The sequence below is a fragment of the Carex rostrata genome, chromosome 9, assembly GCF_964058835.1.
Source record: "Carex rostrata chromosome 9, lpCarRost1.2, whole genome shotgun sequence".
NCBI lineage: Eukaryota > Viridiplantae > Streptophyta > Magnoliopsida > Poales > Cyperaceae > Carex > Carex rostrata.
In genome coordinates this window covers 8,434,327-8,453,668 of record NC_135926.1, presented here as the reverse complement: position 1 = coordinate 8,453,668, position 19,342 = coordinate 8,434,327, and the positions used below count along the sequence as shown (strand labels likewise).

General features: G+C 37.7%; 1 protein-coding gene across 1 annotated transcript; it reads right to left on the bottom strand.

Annotated features, from left to right (window-relative positions):
* Positions 1-494: 494 nt before the first annotated feature.
* SPK1 (guanyl-nucleotide exchange factor) lies at positions 495-18,618 on the bottom strand. Its single transcript, XM_078308101.1, has 33 exons — positions 18,528-18,618; positions 17,939-18,066; positions 17,445-17,534; positions 16,995-17,157; positions 16,688-16,782; positions 16,473-16,585; positions 16,292-16,347; positions 15,959-16,056; positions 15,587-15,724; positions 14,618-14,938; positions 13,956-14,156; positions 13,230-13,397; positions 12,423-12,614; positions 12,252-12,295; positions 11,760-11,829; positions 11,126-11,287; positions 10,558-10,665; positions 10,408-10,445; positions 9,384-9,528; positions 9,167-9,293; positions 8,713-8,906; positions 6,908-7,038; positions 6,692-6,767; positions 6,497-6,607; positions 5,984-6,166; positions 5,678-5,821; positions 4,856-5,032; positions 4,627-4,668; positions 3,969-4,274; positions 3,452-3,784; positions 2,942-3,127; positions 1,574-2,548; positions 495-1,039 (listed from the first exon to the last, which is right to left on the bottom strand). The coding sequence occupies exons 3-33, from the start codon at positions 17,529-17,531 to the stop codon at positions 785-787; spliced, it is 5,439 nt and encodes a 1,812-aa protein (XP_078164227.1). The 5' UTR covers positions 17,532-17,534; positions 17,939-18,066; positions 18,528-18,618; the 3' UTR covers positions 495-784.
* Between the last annotated feature and the right edge of the window lie 724 nt (positions 18,619-19,342).

Sequence of the window (19,342 nt, the reverse complement as noted above, 5' to 3'; positions counted from 1 at the left end):
GATGCAAAATATCGCTTTGCATCAGCTCCTATTACCCTTTGTTATTTGTTGAAAACTAACAAGGCCTTTGTTATTTGTTAGGCAGTACTGGTAGGTAAACTCCTCAGTTAGAACTTCGCTAAATTAAGGATATAATGTCAGATCTCATTGGACATGTAATGGAATTAGCCAATACCAACTTAAAAGTGTGCTGTACAAGTTGTTGCATCCTCTTAATACCACAAAACCTAGTTAAAAAAAGGTACCAGTACGAAAAAATATGCACCCTTTGCGTGTATCAAGTAAATTTTTATTGTCCTAAAATATTTTTCGCAAACTTTTTTGTACTTCCTATCTTTTCATTAAGTTTGACGACATTTCAACTTGCAAGTTATGGTATTTTCGTAAATCTTATTGCACTTACTATCTTTTTGTAAATCAAGGTAGAGGACATTTTTTGTACTTCCTATCTTTTTGTAAAACTTGATGATCTAGACCGAGCTTCAGACCGAACATACTTGAAACTAGACTGATTAAATACATAAATCGAGGTTCATACTAGACTGATACAATACAAAAAATCGAGGTTCGCACTCGTGATAATTTCAAAAAGCAAAGCTAAAGGAAACATATTTTTACAAAAGCCAGCCTACATATTCCCTCAATTAAGATAATAATATTACAGCTATGCTACAGCGCATTGCAAGATCTAGACCAGACCAAACATACAAACCAAAAAATCCCCACAACCTCAAAAGAATAAAACAAAATACTAACCAAGCATGACAAGAACGACAACAAGAAGTTAAAGCTCAGAAAGTATTGCTGGGATATAATGGGACAACTCTGCAGTAAGGGACTGGAAACCATTTACTAGTTGGGTGTGGAACTCCTGGTCTTCTTCCCCAATTAACCTGAAGTGCACCCTTATTGCACGCTTGCAAACAGCCATGAACTCCAGCAGTGCTGCAATCAACTGCTGCAGTTCTTGCGAGCGCAACCGTGTGGCAGGTTCTCCTGACAAGAATGCCGTACATACGCTCAGTACACCACTATTGACCTGTATTACGACCAGGAGTGGAAATTTAATTAAAAGCAGCCCATCATCTGGCAATACTATAACCAACACCCTAGCAAATAGGGAAACTGAGTATAGCATGGATCCATACCGTGTCTTTTCCATTCTTTTCAAAATGTAAATTCCAAAATCCTATTTTAAATGACAACCTGTACGCTAAATTCTTTTCAAAATTTAAGTTCCAAAATCCAACTTAAAATTAAAACCTGGACACTAAATTCTGAAGTGTCTTTGCAATCAAAAGACCAGGACTATTATGTTTGCAATGTTTGAAGAGGAACAAAATATAAAATTGGAAAAGAGTATAGCTAAATTATATACAGGTCTCATGTAACTAAAACAGTAGCAGAATTTTGTGAGTTTTAGCCTTTTGTTTTTGGGTGTGATTTACATCTCTGAATGGACAGGCACTTAACTAAAAAAAATAGCAGGACCCAACAAACTAGAAATCCTCAGATATCCTGCGACACTAAAATGCACCAAGACATTATAGTACGAAACAACGGAAAACTTCACCTGCACAGCAACACTGCCCTGGAGGATGCGCTGCAAGCTCTGGAGACGGGGCAGTTGGTCACCTTCGGAGCTGCGAGGCTCCTCCAGCTCATTCCTCAGTGCAGCGGTTCTTGTCTCTATCATCCCTATTGCGTTCTCAACAGGTGAGAACTCCATCGACTCTGACTTCACCACCTCCAGCCTATTCACCAATGCTGGGAAGGATCCCTCTGTCTGTAGCACTGTTCGCCTCTTCCATTGATCCTCCAATCCACCTTGAGTTTTCCCATTCTTGGTGAACGGTGTATCGAACAAGAAACGGTCAAAGACACGGGCCCGTACAGCACCAGTAGAAAGAGAGAATATCCTCTCTCTACGGCTGCCTAAGTCCTCATCCTCCATCACAGGATCAACAGCTGTTATCTGAAGGTAGCAGACACCTGGCTGGAGCTCGTCTGCTTTAACCTGGCGTGAGTCAGGAATTATGTGCAAGGTGTGATCCCCGTCCATTTTCGACTCGTATATGTGGCTCAGTTTCTCCATTATGTCACCCAGACGCACATCTCTCCGCTCACGGAAGACATACTCCTTTTTGTTTAGCTTCCCAAATTTCTCACCGTAGAATCCAACTCGATAATAGGTCGCATCAATGAAAGGTATTGGGCTCTGTTCTTGCTCAAGGATCGACTCGTAAATGTTGGTCAAGGACGTGTGGCATTTAGCAAGTTGGCCATATACTCTACGGCTCTTGTACACTGGGATAATTAGCTCTTGGATACTTGCACAGAAGTGGAAAAGCTCAGCTTGTGCAAAGAGTTTGTTTGCAAGTTGGAGGTATTTGACAGCTGCATCCACAGTTAGTTTTGAGGCTCCATAGCCCTCAACCTCAGCTGCTGCCACTTCGGAACTAATCTCTGTGCTGACAGCTGGGCAGATTTTGCGCAAAGATGACACGTGATCATGAGTCCATACCGCATCATTTCTTCCCACCAATGCCTGTTAAAAGGGATTTTTGGTAGATATAATACATTAGTTGATTGAGAAGGAACTGAGTACTTGCATGTGATCCTCTGGCAAGCTCTTGTGGCAAATAAAGTTTTTCTTCTAGTACTAGAATCAAACTTGGTGTCCTGCCAATATTATCTCTGTACTGACTATTAAAATATTTCAGCCAGCATCTACCAAGTTTCTCAAAAAAAAAAAATTCAGCCAGCTCCATGTCAATCATTTTCATAACAATCAGGGTTGATACCAACCCGTCTCAGAGTAAACTGGTCAGGCAACTAGTAAACATTGAAACAAACAGGTCAATCCTTGATATACATGCAACCTTTTTCTAAAGAAAAAACATCTTAGGCTTTAACATAGTAATTGATAAGATGATCACACCTGCATAATCACACCAGCTACAGCAACAGCACATTGTGCGGCTTCAGCACAAGACTGCATCTCTTGATGTGCATCACACAAATGGAGAAGCCACATTATATGAAGATCTGGTACGGGTGCATATGCCATTGCGAGCTTATAAAATCCCTCAGCAGCAGCATATCTATCTACATTGACTACAGAACCCTGTATAATATAACTAAAGGTTAAAGAAAGAACGACCCAGAATTCCTTAACAAGAGCCAAAAATACAATTCATTTGCACATCTGTTATGAGAAAACAAAAATACTATAATTTACTTAATAGGGTGATGCAAGTAATAATTTAAACACTGGCATGAGAATTATATAAAGAAATGCTAGTACTTTTTGAAGTACTTCAAAAATAACAATATACATTTCATTCGGATTAAATATGACATATTCTGAGTTTCCAGTACCAGAACAGCCTGTAATTAACACAAGTAGAAAAAAAAAATTGGCTAACAAATCAGAGGAAAGAATGCTCACTAAAAGGGCATGCTCAAGGCCAGCATCAAGCGCCAGAATTAGGCATTGGGACAGCCGCTTCACCTCCGGCCATGACCACTTATTCTCTGCAATACCTTCTTGAACAACATGAAGGGTAGTCGAAGTTAGTCCACACTCACGCAAGTTCATCTCACTTGTGCTCTCGTCTGCCACGTCCTCCAGGGATTTCCTAAGGCGCCGGGCTTCACCACTCTCTTCCATGGACCCGTCAGGCCGCATCTGGGCTACTTGTACGTCTGACATCAGTTCCGACAGAGTGATTGTCAGCATCGCACGAAGCCGTGTGGTGTGCCCATAATTGAAAAATGAGTTCTGTGCACAGAAAATAAGTAATGTGAGAATTAGCTCCCTAACACTGTATCAACTTTGATCAATACTCAGCATAAGGCGAATTCAGCATAGAATAACCTATAAAGAAAAAATAATAAGAACAAAAATAAAAGCAACTAATCTGTAAAATGCAAATCTTACACCAACTGAAAGGTTGAGGACATACCCTGACGAGTATCTGCAGGCCGACGACGGCACGTTTTCGGATGGAATCATTTCTGAAAACAGCAAGACGTAGCAGGTGGAAAGCAACCTGCTTGAGGAACCGGTCATTCTCCCTTGCCATGAGAGTGGCACCATGGAGACGGAAGATGCTCTCGAAAACCGGCAGGAAAGCTTTCCAGAAGGCTAGTGGTTGGCTCCGGGATAGGAGCCCCATCAAAATGGATGTGATGCAGTCAAGCTTAGCATAGTCAGTAGCAATGCTGCGTAATGCAGCCGCCGATGAGAATTTTTCTGTCATCTCAAGTACCTGGTCAAGAAAAAAGAAGTTGCGACATTTGAATGTCCATAGAAGTGTTTTTCACATGATGTGTGTGGGAGGCTGCTATGTTTGTATAGGGATCCTTACTCGTGTTCATATGTAAATCAGATAGGCTAGCAGATTAAGATTCTATTGGGGTCAGATTTGTCAGGATTAGAAATGTAAAAGCACAAGCCCCTACTGCAAAGCCATTTGAGGTGCTCCATGGTGTGGTTGGATTACCAAAAGGTGCCATTATGTTATCACACATCCTTTTAGGTGCTAAAAGAGGAGTGATTGTAACTTTATGTGCTTATTTTATATGTGGACATATCATAATTAGAGTGTTGAAGTTTGGTACCTGGAGGCTAACAGCAGTGCTGAGGTTTTCTTCCCAGAGTTCCTGCATGACAAATATTAATTTACAAACCACAAAATAAAAAATCACCATAACTACGAAGCTAGTAATATATTGCTTCCTACAATATACCCAGCAGCCCTTGTTAATAGTTATCCTTTCAAGGTCTTTCAGCATTACAAAGAATAAAAAAAAACTCTGGAAAACAATAATTTGAAACTAAATTATTTACCAGCTTCTGCCTTAATACAGGATGTAGTGATTCCCTAAGTGCCCTCGTTGTGGCCCCAATGCGAGATGATTGTGCCTGTGCAAGAGCCTCCCTTAAGGAGTATGGTTGGTTGGGGGAGCTCAACTGGGGGCTCACTCTATTCCACAAGTACCCGTTTTCCGGGGTTCCACTATTATGCTGCAATAAAAACATCATGCACATAATATCAATTCCAGAGAACGAGAAGAAGTTAATCAACAGAATAAGGGCATGTTTGGATAGGATAGGATAGGATAGGATAGGATAGGATAGGATAGGATAGGATAAGATAGATGGGAATAGAAATTGGGAGCACCAATTGTCTCTTCCCACAATTGCCAGAAATAACAGTAAGTTGAGGAAATTTTATGCAATTGCAGAAATTCACAAAAATAAAGACGAATGTGTAGAAGGTTTCAGAAAATAAAATAAACCCCTTTGTCTGAATTCGGCTACCAAACCAATCAAATATGATTTTCCTCATTATTCATTATTTTTTTACAGCATACATCAACTCATAAGAGTCGCAAAAGATGCAAATATTAAATTTTTGCAATTGATGAATTTCTATAAACCAAGTTATAGTCATATGATACACTAACGTAATTTTTTTGCACTATCAAACTGAAAAAGAATAATTAAAAATTCAATACTATATTCTTCCTATGATCCTATCAATTCAAACAAAAAATCAACCATAACAAAAGTTCCTGGTTCTAACTTTTCTATGTTGATTTACCATAAACTTTCCCGTCCAAGCAATTCCTAATGAGAAGTTGAATGCAGTTCAAATAAAACAGGTACCCTGATTTCCTGACGAGAAGCTTCAGACAGGTACAAGTTGACTGCTGGAGAGAGCCGATCAGAGTATTTTGGAGAGGCAGGCCGCTCTACATCTGGGCTCCGCACACTACTTCCCATCAATAGTGTGTCAGCCGTCTTGTTGTGCTGTGCCAAAATAATTGAAAAGTACAACAAATAAATACATACTTCATATTTACCAGAACAATCAGCGCGAAATGGTGTTAATCCCTGATTTTAAAGATTTTGTTGTTATGCCTTTGACGAAGGAGATGATTTTGAAGAAAATGTTATGTGAAATAAAGAAACCTCAAAATGCACAAGGCATTCTTCCAGAAGCTTGAAGAAAAGTCTGGTACGAGCAATACTCTGTTGCCATGCTTTGATAAGAGATGCATCATCAAGATTTCTTATTGTCTGCAAGGTAACAATTAAGACCTCCCTCTTTTCAATAGCATTTAGGTTGTAGAAAACTGGCATCTCATCTAGTATCTGTAAGTATAGCAAAACACGTAAGTATCTAAGAGAGAAATGGAGAAAACCAATAGTTAGCCAAGTCAACACGGAAATGGACAAAACCAATAGAAAAATTGTCCTTGTTTTGTGTTCCTTTGTTGAATTGTTTGAATATAGTTCACAAAACATCATTTGATAAGCTGGTATTCAAGTTTCAAAATCTACCAACACATAAAACATCATTTGATAAGCTGGTATTCAAGTTTCAAAATCTACCAACACAAAAATGAATATTGACAAAAGAAAAGAAGACAACTCTCCTCCAGTTTTATTCCTTCAAAACAACAGAGGAAAAAGAGAAGGTACCTGTCCAATAAGCGGGAAATATAACTGTGCAATGTATAACTTGTCCTCGCTCTTTTGATAACGCGCATCAAATTCATGCTTGCACATTAGCACCACCAACATGCGTGCCGCCTTTATTGTTGAAGTACCAAATTAGCACATTTTGAGAGAGAAAAAGAGGAACATATCATACATTGCAAACTGAATAAAACCTACTTTTGTCCGCTGAGACAAATCATCATGATCCAAGGTGAGAAATATCTCCTGAATTAGCACCGAAGATAGGTAATTTCTGCAATTTGAGAAAAAAGCAAGAATAGATAACAAAATCAACATGCTCTCTTTTTACAAGATTTAAGGTGGTAGCATGATCTTGTTCATGAATGTATATATAGTTAAGACAAATATGCAGCTGCCATATGAGCATATTACCTGTCAGAAGGATCTCGGCCGGGCATTTCGACAAACAAGTCATGATCGCAAAGTATTTGAAGAAATGTCAGCTTGCACTCATGTAAAACTGACTGGCAAACTCCTGCAAACTTGTCCATGTATAGTGATACCTGACATAAGTCGAAAAGGTCAGAAATTACAGTATGATACGTAGCATGAAAATATAAAAAAAGCAAGATCAAGGACATGGAAACTTCCTTTTCCTCTTTCAGAATAGAGAGGATACAAAAATATATACTGAGCTCAAGTATACGGTAAGTTACAATAAATAGAGACATGACAACATAACAGATACGTTGCATGCTGCTACTATTTTTTGTAAACTAGTCATAAGGAGCAGTTATTTCAAAAAAAAAAAAAAAAAAAACAGAGAGAGAGAGAGATCATAAGAATGTAAACCCTTCAGCAATTCCAAGCTGTGAAAAATATTGCTTGGAAAAGTGGGACCAGATGCTTAGATACTCTTCCACTCCTAGTAGAGCTTCTGATTATATAGGCTATTTCTGTGTTAGCTAATAGCTGCCTAGCTGGACGCCTGGACCAAAGGTAACAAAAATGGGTTTCTCCACATACAGCAAAAGAGAAGTTAATGGCAACACTACATTCTCATTTTGCTTATCCACTTACGAAAAAAAGTACAAACTTAAGCATTTACTAGGTGAAAGTATTGTTTCCCTTACATCCATGGACCATGGATGTAACTCGAATTGAGAAGTCCGAACTGAGCTGGCCCACTGACTCGAACTCAACTCACGAGTAACTCGAGTTGACTCGTGACTCGTGAGACATGATCCTAATTACCTAATAGCAGTCTAGCACTTTGATTTAAGGTGTTGAACTGTTCAATTTTAAGGAAATTAGAGTTGAAAGACCATTAGATGCTATCTCTTATGTTATCAATTAAGTTTTGTTTGCCCATGTAATCACTATTTCAGAAGTACAAACATAGTTGTGTACATGCATAAAAAATCTACAAAAGTACAAACATAGAAACTACACAATAGACCTGCCAGCAAGAAATGAAATGGTTTGGGTCAAGTCGGGGTTTGGGACACGGGTACTCAACCGAGTCCGAGTTGTAATGAGCGAGCTGAGTCCAACTCGAACTCAACTCATGAGTTAAACAAGTTACTCAACTCGAGAGAGAGTAACTCAAGTTTTTAATGAACAAGTTGTTAGCAAGTTCATTTCTGAGCTAAGTTCGAGCGGCCCACGAGCCACGAGCTTTTTATGCAGCCCTACATGGAACTGCCTGGCTGGAGCAAAGGTAACAAAATCGGGTCGTTTCTATAAAGAAAAACTATTGCAACAACAATACATTTTCACTTTGCTTATCCACAATATAGAAGGAGAAGTCCAAATACTAGCAACTACTGGAGTAGAGTTATGTTAATTTGCCCTCCATGAAACGAACTGACAATGGTCAAATACCTGGTATGGAATGGCAATACCATCCCAATTTTGATGTGAATCCTCCAGAGCAAAATATGAATTCCTGTTCCTACTATAGTTCAAAATACAAATTTTCTTTTCCTGTTTCTAGTTCTGGATATATTTAAAAAAATCTAACACACGTGGCTTGCTCACAAATAAAAAAAAGAACAATTAAACTATATTACCAAAGAAAATAAAAGATGCCTAAAGACCCCAACAATGAGGTTTTATATGCTTATTCAGAACTTTTAGGTGCTACAATCAAGCTAGAAAAAACACCAGGAAGTCCCAAAATGTCCCCATCAGCACAGTACGTATTATAAAGCAAGAACAGATTATAAAGTACAAACCAGCTCAAAAACTTGGCGAGGCTCAATTATAGAAAGAAGGTCATAGCAGAAGAAAGCAAGTGTGGTGTTAAGGCGCTTTGCGAGGCTCAGACCCTTTTTGCACCGCTCGTGCACCTCTGTCAGAAGACAATCATACAACTGAGTGATGCACCGAAACACACCTTCCTTCAGTTGTAGAGGTGGTATATCTTCACCTGTAATCCACCAATGTATACAAGAGTCAAGCTAAGAAAGGCGTTAAAATGTTCATGATTTCCACTTCAGGTCAAATTTGATAAAGTTGGTACATATTTTGGACATCACAAGCTTAAAATACACAACGTTTACGCTATAGTACCAACTTGACCAAATTTCGGCAATTAAATTCAGTTGCCATAGAGCCAGACTACAGAATTGGAGAAATGGAAATGGAAATATGCTGAAAACTAAAAGACGAGAACTTATGCATAATTACCTGACGGGATGTTATTGCAGAAAAGGCGGCTTTGCTCTAGGCCCATTGACTTAACTATTAGCTCCAAAAAGAACCAAGCCATGGCCAATACATCATCGTAAACAGGGCCAACCCTATACCCTTTTGCCTTCAATCATAGAAAAGAGTAATAGAAGAGTTAGATGATGTTGAATGTTGTGCCAAGTAGTAGCAAGAATACAAAACATGCAATATACACCTTGCTTCGAGCAAGACTGCCCCAAACAGTGGACAAACCAGGGTAGACTGCAGCTTGTCGACCCCAAAAATCGTCAAATGCAAAATCAACATAATTAACCAGAAATCTATTTCTCTCTGACCCATCTGAAGACTCCTGCTGTACCCTGAAACAGCACAAAGTTTTGATATTGCAAAGATTGCAGAGGAATTCAATGTACAAAAATCGAGTAAGATCTTGCTTGGAACATACTAACAACATTTCTAGTGTTCAAGTCCAAGTTCACACCAATTGTGTTTTCTCAGACAGCTCAAATGGCATGTTAGGAATACTGTTTTGAAGTTTGACAACTCTAGCCCTAAATTGAGTTTACATAAAAGCCTTAAGGGACAATCTGGAATTTCTGAACATGAACTAAACATATTTTTTTAACAATTTTTGGATCTTATTTGCACATAACATGGATATAACATATTTATTGTATGTAAGGTGCAATATTTTTGTAGCCGTTAGCAATCCGTAGTAGTGAGGTCTCAGTAAAGGCTAGCAGGCTATAGTTGCAACAGCAATGCTACATAGCAGTGTATATTTAAAAATAAACTTGTAATGGTATCTAAACCATTAATCAATACCAAGTGTGTTAATAAGCGACACAAAATCACACAACATATAGTAAGAGAATATAGTGAGGCTATGGAAAGGGAGAGGAAGATGGGTTTAGATGTTAATATATCTCTCTATTAATCAGCACAAATCACATGTACTTCGATAGAAATCTAAGCTCAAACTCCAGGTAATTTCCTTCTATGAATATCGGACTGATTATTCACACGGTAAAGGCCATCATTCATATCAGTATGCTAAAATATTATATTAATAAAAGAACTTTTTTCCTATAGCTTTTGCATTTTCTTACAGCTTGGTGGTTGAGCATTGAAAAGGCTATAGCAGATTATCTAGGACAATTAAGGTGAAAAGTTGGGTGTACCTAGAGGAATAAACCATTAATAAACATGCAAGGGCAAGCACAAGGAGAAAAAAGTACCTTGTCAAAATATTTACCATTGCACGAAACGCGGCAACCTGAAAGGGGAAGGTAATACATGGTTAGCAGCCATAGTACTATACACATCACACAATCATTATTGAATTTTGAAAAAAAAAATAATACAAAAAGGAAGACAAATAAGAGAACCTGAAGGGTTTCACCACCATCACCAATTAGGTGGAGAAGCATGTTAAGTATTGGTTGCAGAAACTGTAGCAAAGCCATTGACTCAACATTCTTTAAACTATTGATTGCCTGCATCAAATTTTATTTAGAAATTAAACAAAAGATACTACAAAATATGTGAAGTGCCCAAAAGCACATGCCCATACGAGACAAAAATTGCCATGTCATAACTTCATGTTTAAAAATCTACTAATCTTCAGTACATTGTCAACTTGTTGAATAAGGTTGGTTTACATTCAGGTACCAACTCTTATGCAATCAGTAAAGAGGTGCAACGTCAAGTTGTCGATTAAGGTTGATCTAAATCTAATGTACAAATTCTTAAAAAGCCAGTAGAGAGATCATTATCAGAACTGATTGAGGCCAGTAACAATGTAAAATCCTCAGCAATTCAATCTGGCATGGTACTGTTCAGATCTTGTATCAGTACTCGTAAACAAAATGTCCCCTTATCTTTAATATCTGCCCTACCATGTATAAATTCATTGAAAAGATTGGGAGAGGGAGAGGGAGAGGGAGAAAGAGGTACCTCAAGAAGTTCTGAGCCCCAAGGAGGACTGGTACGGAGGGTATGACGGTCATACTCCAGGAAAAAATCACGAATTCTGTCATTTACTGGGAACAGAGATGAGCATAGCTTCATTCTCAACCTGAACACATTTTTCCCATCTTCTAGACACTCCATTCTCTCCTATAAGTTAAAAGAACCTTTAATTCTTAACCTGTGGAAGAAGAAAGGGGCTCCATGCAAAATGCACCTTTATTTTTATCCTTATTGCAAATAACACTAGATATCAATCATATATACAACAGAGCACCCAGCTCAACAAAACAGGATAGTGTTATTTGAAGGTTGAATGTTATTTGCAACCAGCTCAACGAAACAGGATAGTGTTATATGAACGTAAGGCGTCATTTGCAGCAGGTGCAGTGGGAAAATAAAACCCCAAGGATATAACTCTTATGCCCCCACCTCCTTCCCTCCTCAAAACTTCCAACACAAAAAGCAGTAACAAGTTATTATCCTGTCTTATTCTTCAACTGATGTCCAATTACCAACATTAAGCAAAATAGAAAAATTAGCATTTTTGAATCCCCAATGGCACGGGCGCTGATAAATTTTCAGAGCATAACTGATGCAGGCATATGTTAGCATGAAGTACCTTGACACTGTCCTGGAGATAATGCGGGACCAGCTCCCTCAAAATAGGCAGAGATACATCTGACTGCAGCCTGTGAACAATTTTAAATTTCAGTGACTCAAGCTTCATTGCTTCTTTTGAGTTGGTCATTAGCAAAGAAAAGGGATGACTCTTATTCTGTCCAAAAATTTCAAACTTATACTTGGATAGTAATTGTGAACATCTGGTTCTGCTACTACATACATCTGAATTACTAACAAAAATATAATTGGATAGTAATTGGGCTGAAATTGTTTTATATGATATATATAATGGATCAAACAAGCAAACAAAATATCTAGCATTTATAATCTCAGTTATTAATCATTGTGAAAAGATATAAGGTAAAAAAAGGTAGTTTTGCACTAAGATCCCCTATAAAAAGTTGCTATGGGGTAATGCTAAAGACCACAAGCTATGCGGTCTTTAGCAACACCTTCTGATAAAATGAGTAAAAGATATGAAATAACATACTGGACATGCGTAGACAGTGGAAGCACAGCATATCCTACAATCACCTGCCAAAATAAATAATTTTAGCATATATTACATTGTACTTCTTCTATTTTGATTTTAGATTGTGCTTAATTTGGGTTTTGTCACAATAATTCATTTATGATATTTTAGTCAAGCAAGAGACTGTACAGGTTTGGGGGGTTCAAGTTTTGTTTGGAGGTCGACATGGTAGAGTGTAAATAAGAGGTGGTGTTGAGGAGTTAAAACGGCCGGCAAACACATTTTTATTTCGTCGTGGTAACATGCTGTTCTTGTACCAGGCGCAATCTGGGTATGAGCCCATTTTTGAAGTGCTGCGCCACTGTCCCTTGGGTATACTACCTGAAAATGACAATAATGTTTCAGAGAGAAAATTATTGTTCTTTGTACCACAAAGTATACATCTGGTTATCGCACAACAGCACAAACTCAACCCAATCTAAACAGTCCAAAACAAAGCAGGTATGACCAGAATCCGATCCCAAAAGAACCTGCATATTTCCAAAACATGAGCAACCCATAACAAAGGGAATAACAGGATCTGACCTTCATCTACACCCTACCCTAGAGTAAAAAAAAAAAAGAAGAAGAAGAAGTTCAATAACTTCAATCAATTTTCTGAGAAATTTAACCAAAAGTGAACCACACCACGAAAGTAGATCAACATGAATCCTGAAAGACTGACCCAGAGTTGGCACAAAAGAGAACGACCTGAACTTGAAGCAACAAGAAAGCCCATATTGGTGACCCAATCATGAAGATAACCTAACCAGAATGATGCAATACCAAAAGTTGACCCAAAACTGAAACGGCTTGAACTACATTTGATCCAACCCGTACAACAGGTTTCCACCTCCACATATAGCATATGATCCCTGCTTCATGTTTCTGCAGGATGCAGTATATATAACAGAATATATCTATATAAAAAAAAAAAAAAGTAGAATGCGTATTAACCTCAAGTGGGGGCTTGCGGATATCAGAATCGTCCCTTCTCATCTCAACCCGAATAAATAAATTTCTTTTACGGCTGAGACTGATGGCTAGTGGGTATACATAAAGGTGATGGAACAATTGAGAGAATGGCTCGCACCGGGTCATGGTTCGAAAATCAAATGCCTGAAACTGCAATTATATGGTGAAAAAAATAAATATTATCTCACAGCTCTAGATTTGGGGATGAATAGACTGCACAAAAGAAAAGATAGGGACCTAAGCATGGCTAAACTTCCAAACAGGTTAACAAAAAGAGTCTAGGAAAGGACTCCTATATGTATGATTGAGTTGTGTGTAGTTGTGCTAAGCTAGACATTCTTATCCACCTAAGTTCAGAAGTTTTAACAGGGTTTCTTTTTTCCCTTCATTTGTGGGATTTAATTTATAAGTTCATAATAACACCAATAATTAAGAAAGATTTCCAATATACTTCTAAAAACCTCACATGTACCCTTTGCACAACAAAAGGAATACATCAATACCCAGTCCCTCAATATACTCCAAAAGTATCCATGTCATCACTCCATTCTCCCTTATTTATGGAGGGAAGGAGCCAAAGAGGATATTCTGATAATGTTTTGATGAAGTGGAGTGAGGAGCATGGGGATAGTTTCAAATTTTGCAGGGGTCATAAATTTTATTGTTTTTTACCATAATCACAATCATAAGGAGAAAGTTGTCAATTACATTGTCATTATTGAACTCTGAATGACCCTCCCCATTATGACCATTTGAATAAGACACCTTGCGAGACCCATCATCAGGCAAATCAGTGACTATGCTGCCTCCTTCAGACACATCATCAGAATCAGGATGTACTGCGTGGAGCTTCTCTACTTCCAGCCTCAACACACCTTTCACGGGCTTGTGTACCTTCCTTTTGGGATCCTATAAGTTACACATGTCATAAAAAGAAAAAGAAAAATATATATATAAATATATATAAGGATATTGTTCCCACTAGTTGTCAGAATTACAATCTATTGCAGTGTGCAATTTAGCCTTCGAGCATCATAACTAGAATGGCTTTCTAAGCCTCAGTATGAAACAGATTTTTTGTTAAAAATTGAACACGCCAAGAATAAAGTTAGAAAATAAAAAAGGATGGTTAAACTCGTAGATGCAATGAATGAGTGCATCTCTGGTGGAAGCTGGCATGTGATAGTACCATAATACAAAGGACCTGCTTGAGTAATCCTTGGTTAATTCAATCTTCATTGCTTTGATAAAATTTAATAAATCGGCAATTACCAGTATTGGTACTACACTGATATTCTATAAAGCAGACCTTATGTTCACATTAGCCAAAAGAAAGTTAAAAACTAAATTGAAAGAAGTAGAATAGACACCTGAAGGGTGTCCTCAGTGTAGCTCTCCTTGACCTTGTTCAAGTTGGAGACCTCAACAATTACAGAACTACCACTCGAATACTGTGCAATTTTACCATCGAGCATCATCTTTGATATTTCCAAGATGCCGTCCTGAGAGCTGGAGCCCGAGACACTGGTTGCAAGGGGACTGCTGGGCGAAGTGCCATCTGCCACAGCGCCAGCAGAAGTGTTGCTGTTATTTTCAAAAAGAGGAATCATTGCCCATGCAAACGGCTCTCTGTGTGGCATGACTCTTGACCACACTTGCAGCTTTTGCTTCTCTTTCTCTGTCAAGTGCACCTGTTACATTTTCAGGAGAAACAATAAGAACTTAACCCTGGATACTGCCATTAATGACACTTCTTTCGTTGCAGGTAGTAAGTCATGGGACATGACAAAGTTTATGGGAGGCATACTAAACACAAACTTGTATTAGAAGCAAGGGAAATGAATCGATCCTGCCAAGTCTATCGTTCTCCCCTAGAATAAACTATTCAAAGTCCCTTGAATTAAACTTCCCATAAAAAAGCAAAGTCAACTTTTCTCCTAATTAGCAGTCAAGAGTGTAATTGCTACTCAATCCAACTATAAACAAAAGAGTTGGACAATAAACAAACTCCCAACAAAAGTAAGCCTCAAATCACATTTGCTTCTTCAAAAAGAACAATGCTGTCTTAGATTCCCTTAATGCACTGGCTCTTACATTTACAAAGTTGAGACCTGGTCCAACTGAGTTTAGATAATAGGTGGGACTTCAGCCAAATTTAGCCCTGTGTATTCTTATTCATCTTTAGATGGAGTTTCTACATAAGAGAATGGAAACTAGCGGTCTTTAGCCTCTATTCTTCAAAAAGGGAAGACGAGTGAATGATCCCTCCACCAAGGTATATTCTTATGTATGCAAGTATATACATAAATTCTCCCAAAAGAAGACACTTGCAGACTTACAGGATCCTTGCGAGAATAAACCGAGGGGGTGACCCCTCCTTCCTCAGTTGCCGGCTTCTCCAATTGCACCATAAGGCACACTGATGCTGATGGTGTATCCAAAGAGAATACTCCCTTCCTATCCATTGAGATTTTATCCTGCAATAATCAAATAATGGTTTTTACAAAATTTAAAATTTGAGTGTCAGCATTGTTCTAGAGGTGCGGAACATGTTTATGTATCCACTGCAATACCTGTAAAAATTCGGTATAGAGCAAAAGATATCATGTGAAGAGAAAATAAAATAAGGGGACATAACAAAATTTACAACAAAACTACAAGTCTATAATAGTTGGTACAGATGTACAACATTGATATAGTAAGATTCTTACATCAAGTATGTCAGAAGGTAGAACACGAAAGTAGAAATCCTCTGACAGCTTCTCTCTCCTCTCCCTATTGTACAAGCATATTGTTCCATAGAAAGGCTCTGCACTCCATTTTATCATAAAATTATTCAATTAATCAGTTTCCCTCAGAACCTTTATCCATAATAGTCAATTATCCAGACATTTCTTACTATTTTGAAGAGAGACTTATTTAAGGCCAATTCATTTAGAAACCTAGCAATATAATGAAAAGATCATATAATTTGGTCGCACAGAGGTATAGGTCAAGAACCAACAATATATATAAATATATGTAGCTGATACAGCGGATCTCACCAACTAATCCAGCCGGAAATGTCAATGATAATACTTTGACAGTTATCTTCAATTCACTGCACCAGAACCAAGAAGAAACAAAAGACACTGTTAGAAATCATAAGAAAGTGCACTATTTTCAAAATTATGAAATAACAAAATCATATTAATAAATTACACGAAATGCAGGAGATGAAAAGACCTGTTATGCTGAGATGGAATGCTTTCAGCCACCCTTTGACCAAAAATCAATGACCTCTCATTCTCCCAATCAAATGCTGGTTCATATGCTGGCAATGGTGATATACCACAGTGCTGAAATAAACCATCCGAAATGAAATAAGCAAATCCATATCCAAATTATAACAAAATTTGGTGCACAAGAAAAATCATTTAGAAACAAAAGATGTAATTAACCTTCTTAGAAGATAGACTGTCTGATATTTGCCTTCCCGAGGTACTTGGAAAGTTATCTTCGGAATTAGTGTGCCTTGCATTAGCAAGTCGCAATTCTGAGGAAGAAAAACAATAGTTAGCTTTACATAAAGTATAACAAGCTAAGAGTAAATAAAAATTAAGAGAACAAGTGTTGGTAAAGAAAGAGAAAAACTGCTTGTGTGTGTGTGTGTGTGCATGCGCGCATGGGGTGTGTGTGTGTGTGTGTGTGTGTCCAATAATTCATTAACCTAAATAGAAGAAAGTAAATCACTAGAATGAACTGAACCTGTTTCTATGTCAGTGTCAGGCCCCTCAAAAATTTGACTTTGAAAAGGTGAAGAGGGGACGGCATCATAGTGGCCATATTTATACTCGTCCTTTACCCAGTCAGCCTTGTAGCATTGTACCAGCTCATTTAGATGTGGCCACTGCTCCAAATTCTCATTCAACTATAGGAGGAAAGGAACAAATTAACACTTAAATTTCTAACATTCAATTTCACAAACTTGCATGGAGACAGAAAGTGGCGTTTGGGTGACAGGTGGCAAGAGTGGTTTTGGGTAGTTTAAATATATCAGCACCACAAGTGCATGATGGGTTACCACATACATGTGTGGACACTCAGTGTATGTAATATTGATGCTATTTGTGAGCTCACTACTCAAGGCATTTTAAGCAATATAGTACAGTTAATCTTAATGTGAAAAGATTAAAAGGAAAATAAATGAGCGGGTACCAGTGGATCATGCTCCAAGGTTCCACCCCATGGATTCCTAGGAACTCTTTTAAATCTCTGACCAGAAAACGTATTCCCTTCTTCCATTCCCTAATCAGTAAGCAGTATATATTGAGATCACCAATAAATTACAACACAGAATTCTTTCTAAAATAAATGAAAATAAAAGGCAAAACATAGGCTGTAAGAGAGAAAATGTATCTTCATTAGGGACAAACTAAGGAAACAACATCCTTAATCCAACAAAAAAAGAAAAAAAATCAAATTTGAATTCACAATAGACAGTATATTTCATGCCAAATAAGCACTCTAACCAAGAAAATAACCCATACTGACCAATTAAAGATAAAAGTCAAAATAGATAGTGAAAATTAGGACATTCTATCATAGCAGTCCGTTGTTACTACCATGGTTTGGAAAATTTATCAGCACCCCACGGTCCAATTGTTGGGCGATTTTCCAAACGGAAAACGCTAGAATCAGAAGAGACTCACCGTCCGAGTTGCCCCGCTTTTTCTTCTAGTTTTTTTGTGACTGACTGATTCTTCAGATTTGATTTGTCGCCGATTCTTCAAAGGTATAAGTGCTTGGATCTCGCCTCCAGCTTGAGGCCGCGAGATTGCTACAAAATGGAAAAAAAAATAATCGAACTTTCCCAAATTTCTCCAATAATCACTAATCTAGCTTCCAACCACTACTCAACTAACGGAATCGAACCCAAAATACGAAAGAAATGATGGACCCCGTTACCTAACAGTAGCAAAGCAGGTACGAGTAAATATTCGTATAATTAAAAGTAAGTTGGTAATAAAAGAACAAAAAAAAGTTTGGTGTACAAGTAGGAGTACAGTGAAGCATGCTATAATTTAATCTATGCTTGTAACCAAAGAAAACCTCCGACTGTCTTTCTAGATTTACTTTTCGCCCCACATTGTTCCCCCTTACTTCGAAAGCCAGCAATAATTAGTACTGATAACCCCTCTTTTACACTCATGAAACCAATTACTGATTCAATAATTCCCGAAAAATCAAAATATTTAGAAAGAATTGGAGAAAAATCTGAATAATACAACAATGTAGTACCATATTCGCCAGTGCGAAGAGAAAGTTTAGGGCTGTGGCTGGAAGGAGTGGGGGGAGAGAGAGGGGAGCGGAGTGAGCTGGATTTTTTGCAAGAAATAATTGTTTGCACGTGGATCAAAAAAGGGCTGTGTGCCAGCGTGGCAATCAACCAAACTGACAAGTATGGTCCACGATTTTCAAAATGTGTCTCTTTAGTGGGACCAGAAGTCCCACTTCGTAATTCGGTAGTGAAAGTGAACCTTCCTGTGAACCGCATGCAGCCAAATATGTAATTTTGACGTCTACTTGCCGGAACGATGCTTTCCAGAAAAACTAATTACACCCGGACTATACCTGTTTAACAGTAATATCTGCGAAGGGCAGGTATTTATTAGGTATGAAATGCATCTTGCTTAGTTCTTTAATTCTTTTTGTTTCCAAGTTTCGAGATTGGTTTTATTAGTTTGACAAATCATAGGGTATCTTAACTTATTGGGTGTTTAATTATTTTATTTGCCTAATTACGATAAAAATATAATTTTGTTCTTATTTATCAACAAAACAACATAAATTATGATTTTCGTGTATTTGTTGGATTTTAAATTTATCGGTAATGTTATATAAAATTAAATTCAATTTATTCAATTTTTTTCGAAATGAATAGCGTTAAAATTGTTCGTCGCAATATTATATTGTTATGGATACATGAAACTAAAGTGATTCCTTAAAAAAAACAAATGAAAAAAATAATCAACTCAACATATTTTTTTTTACTCATCGGATCAAATGTAGCGTGAATGCTAAATATATATTGCATTATACACTGCCTTAATTTT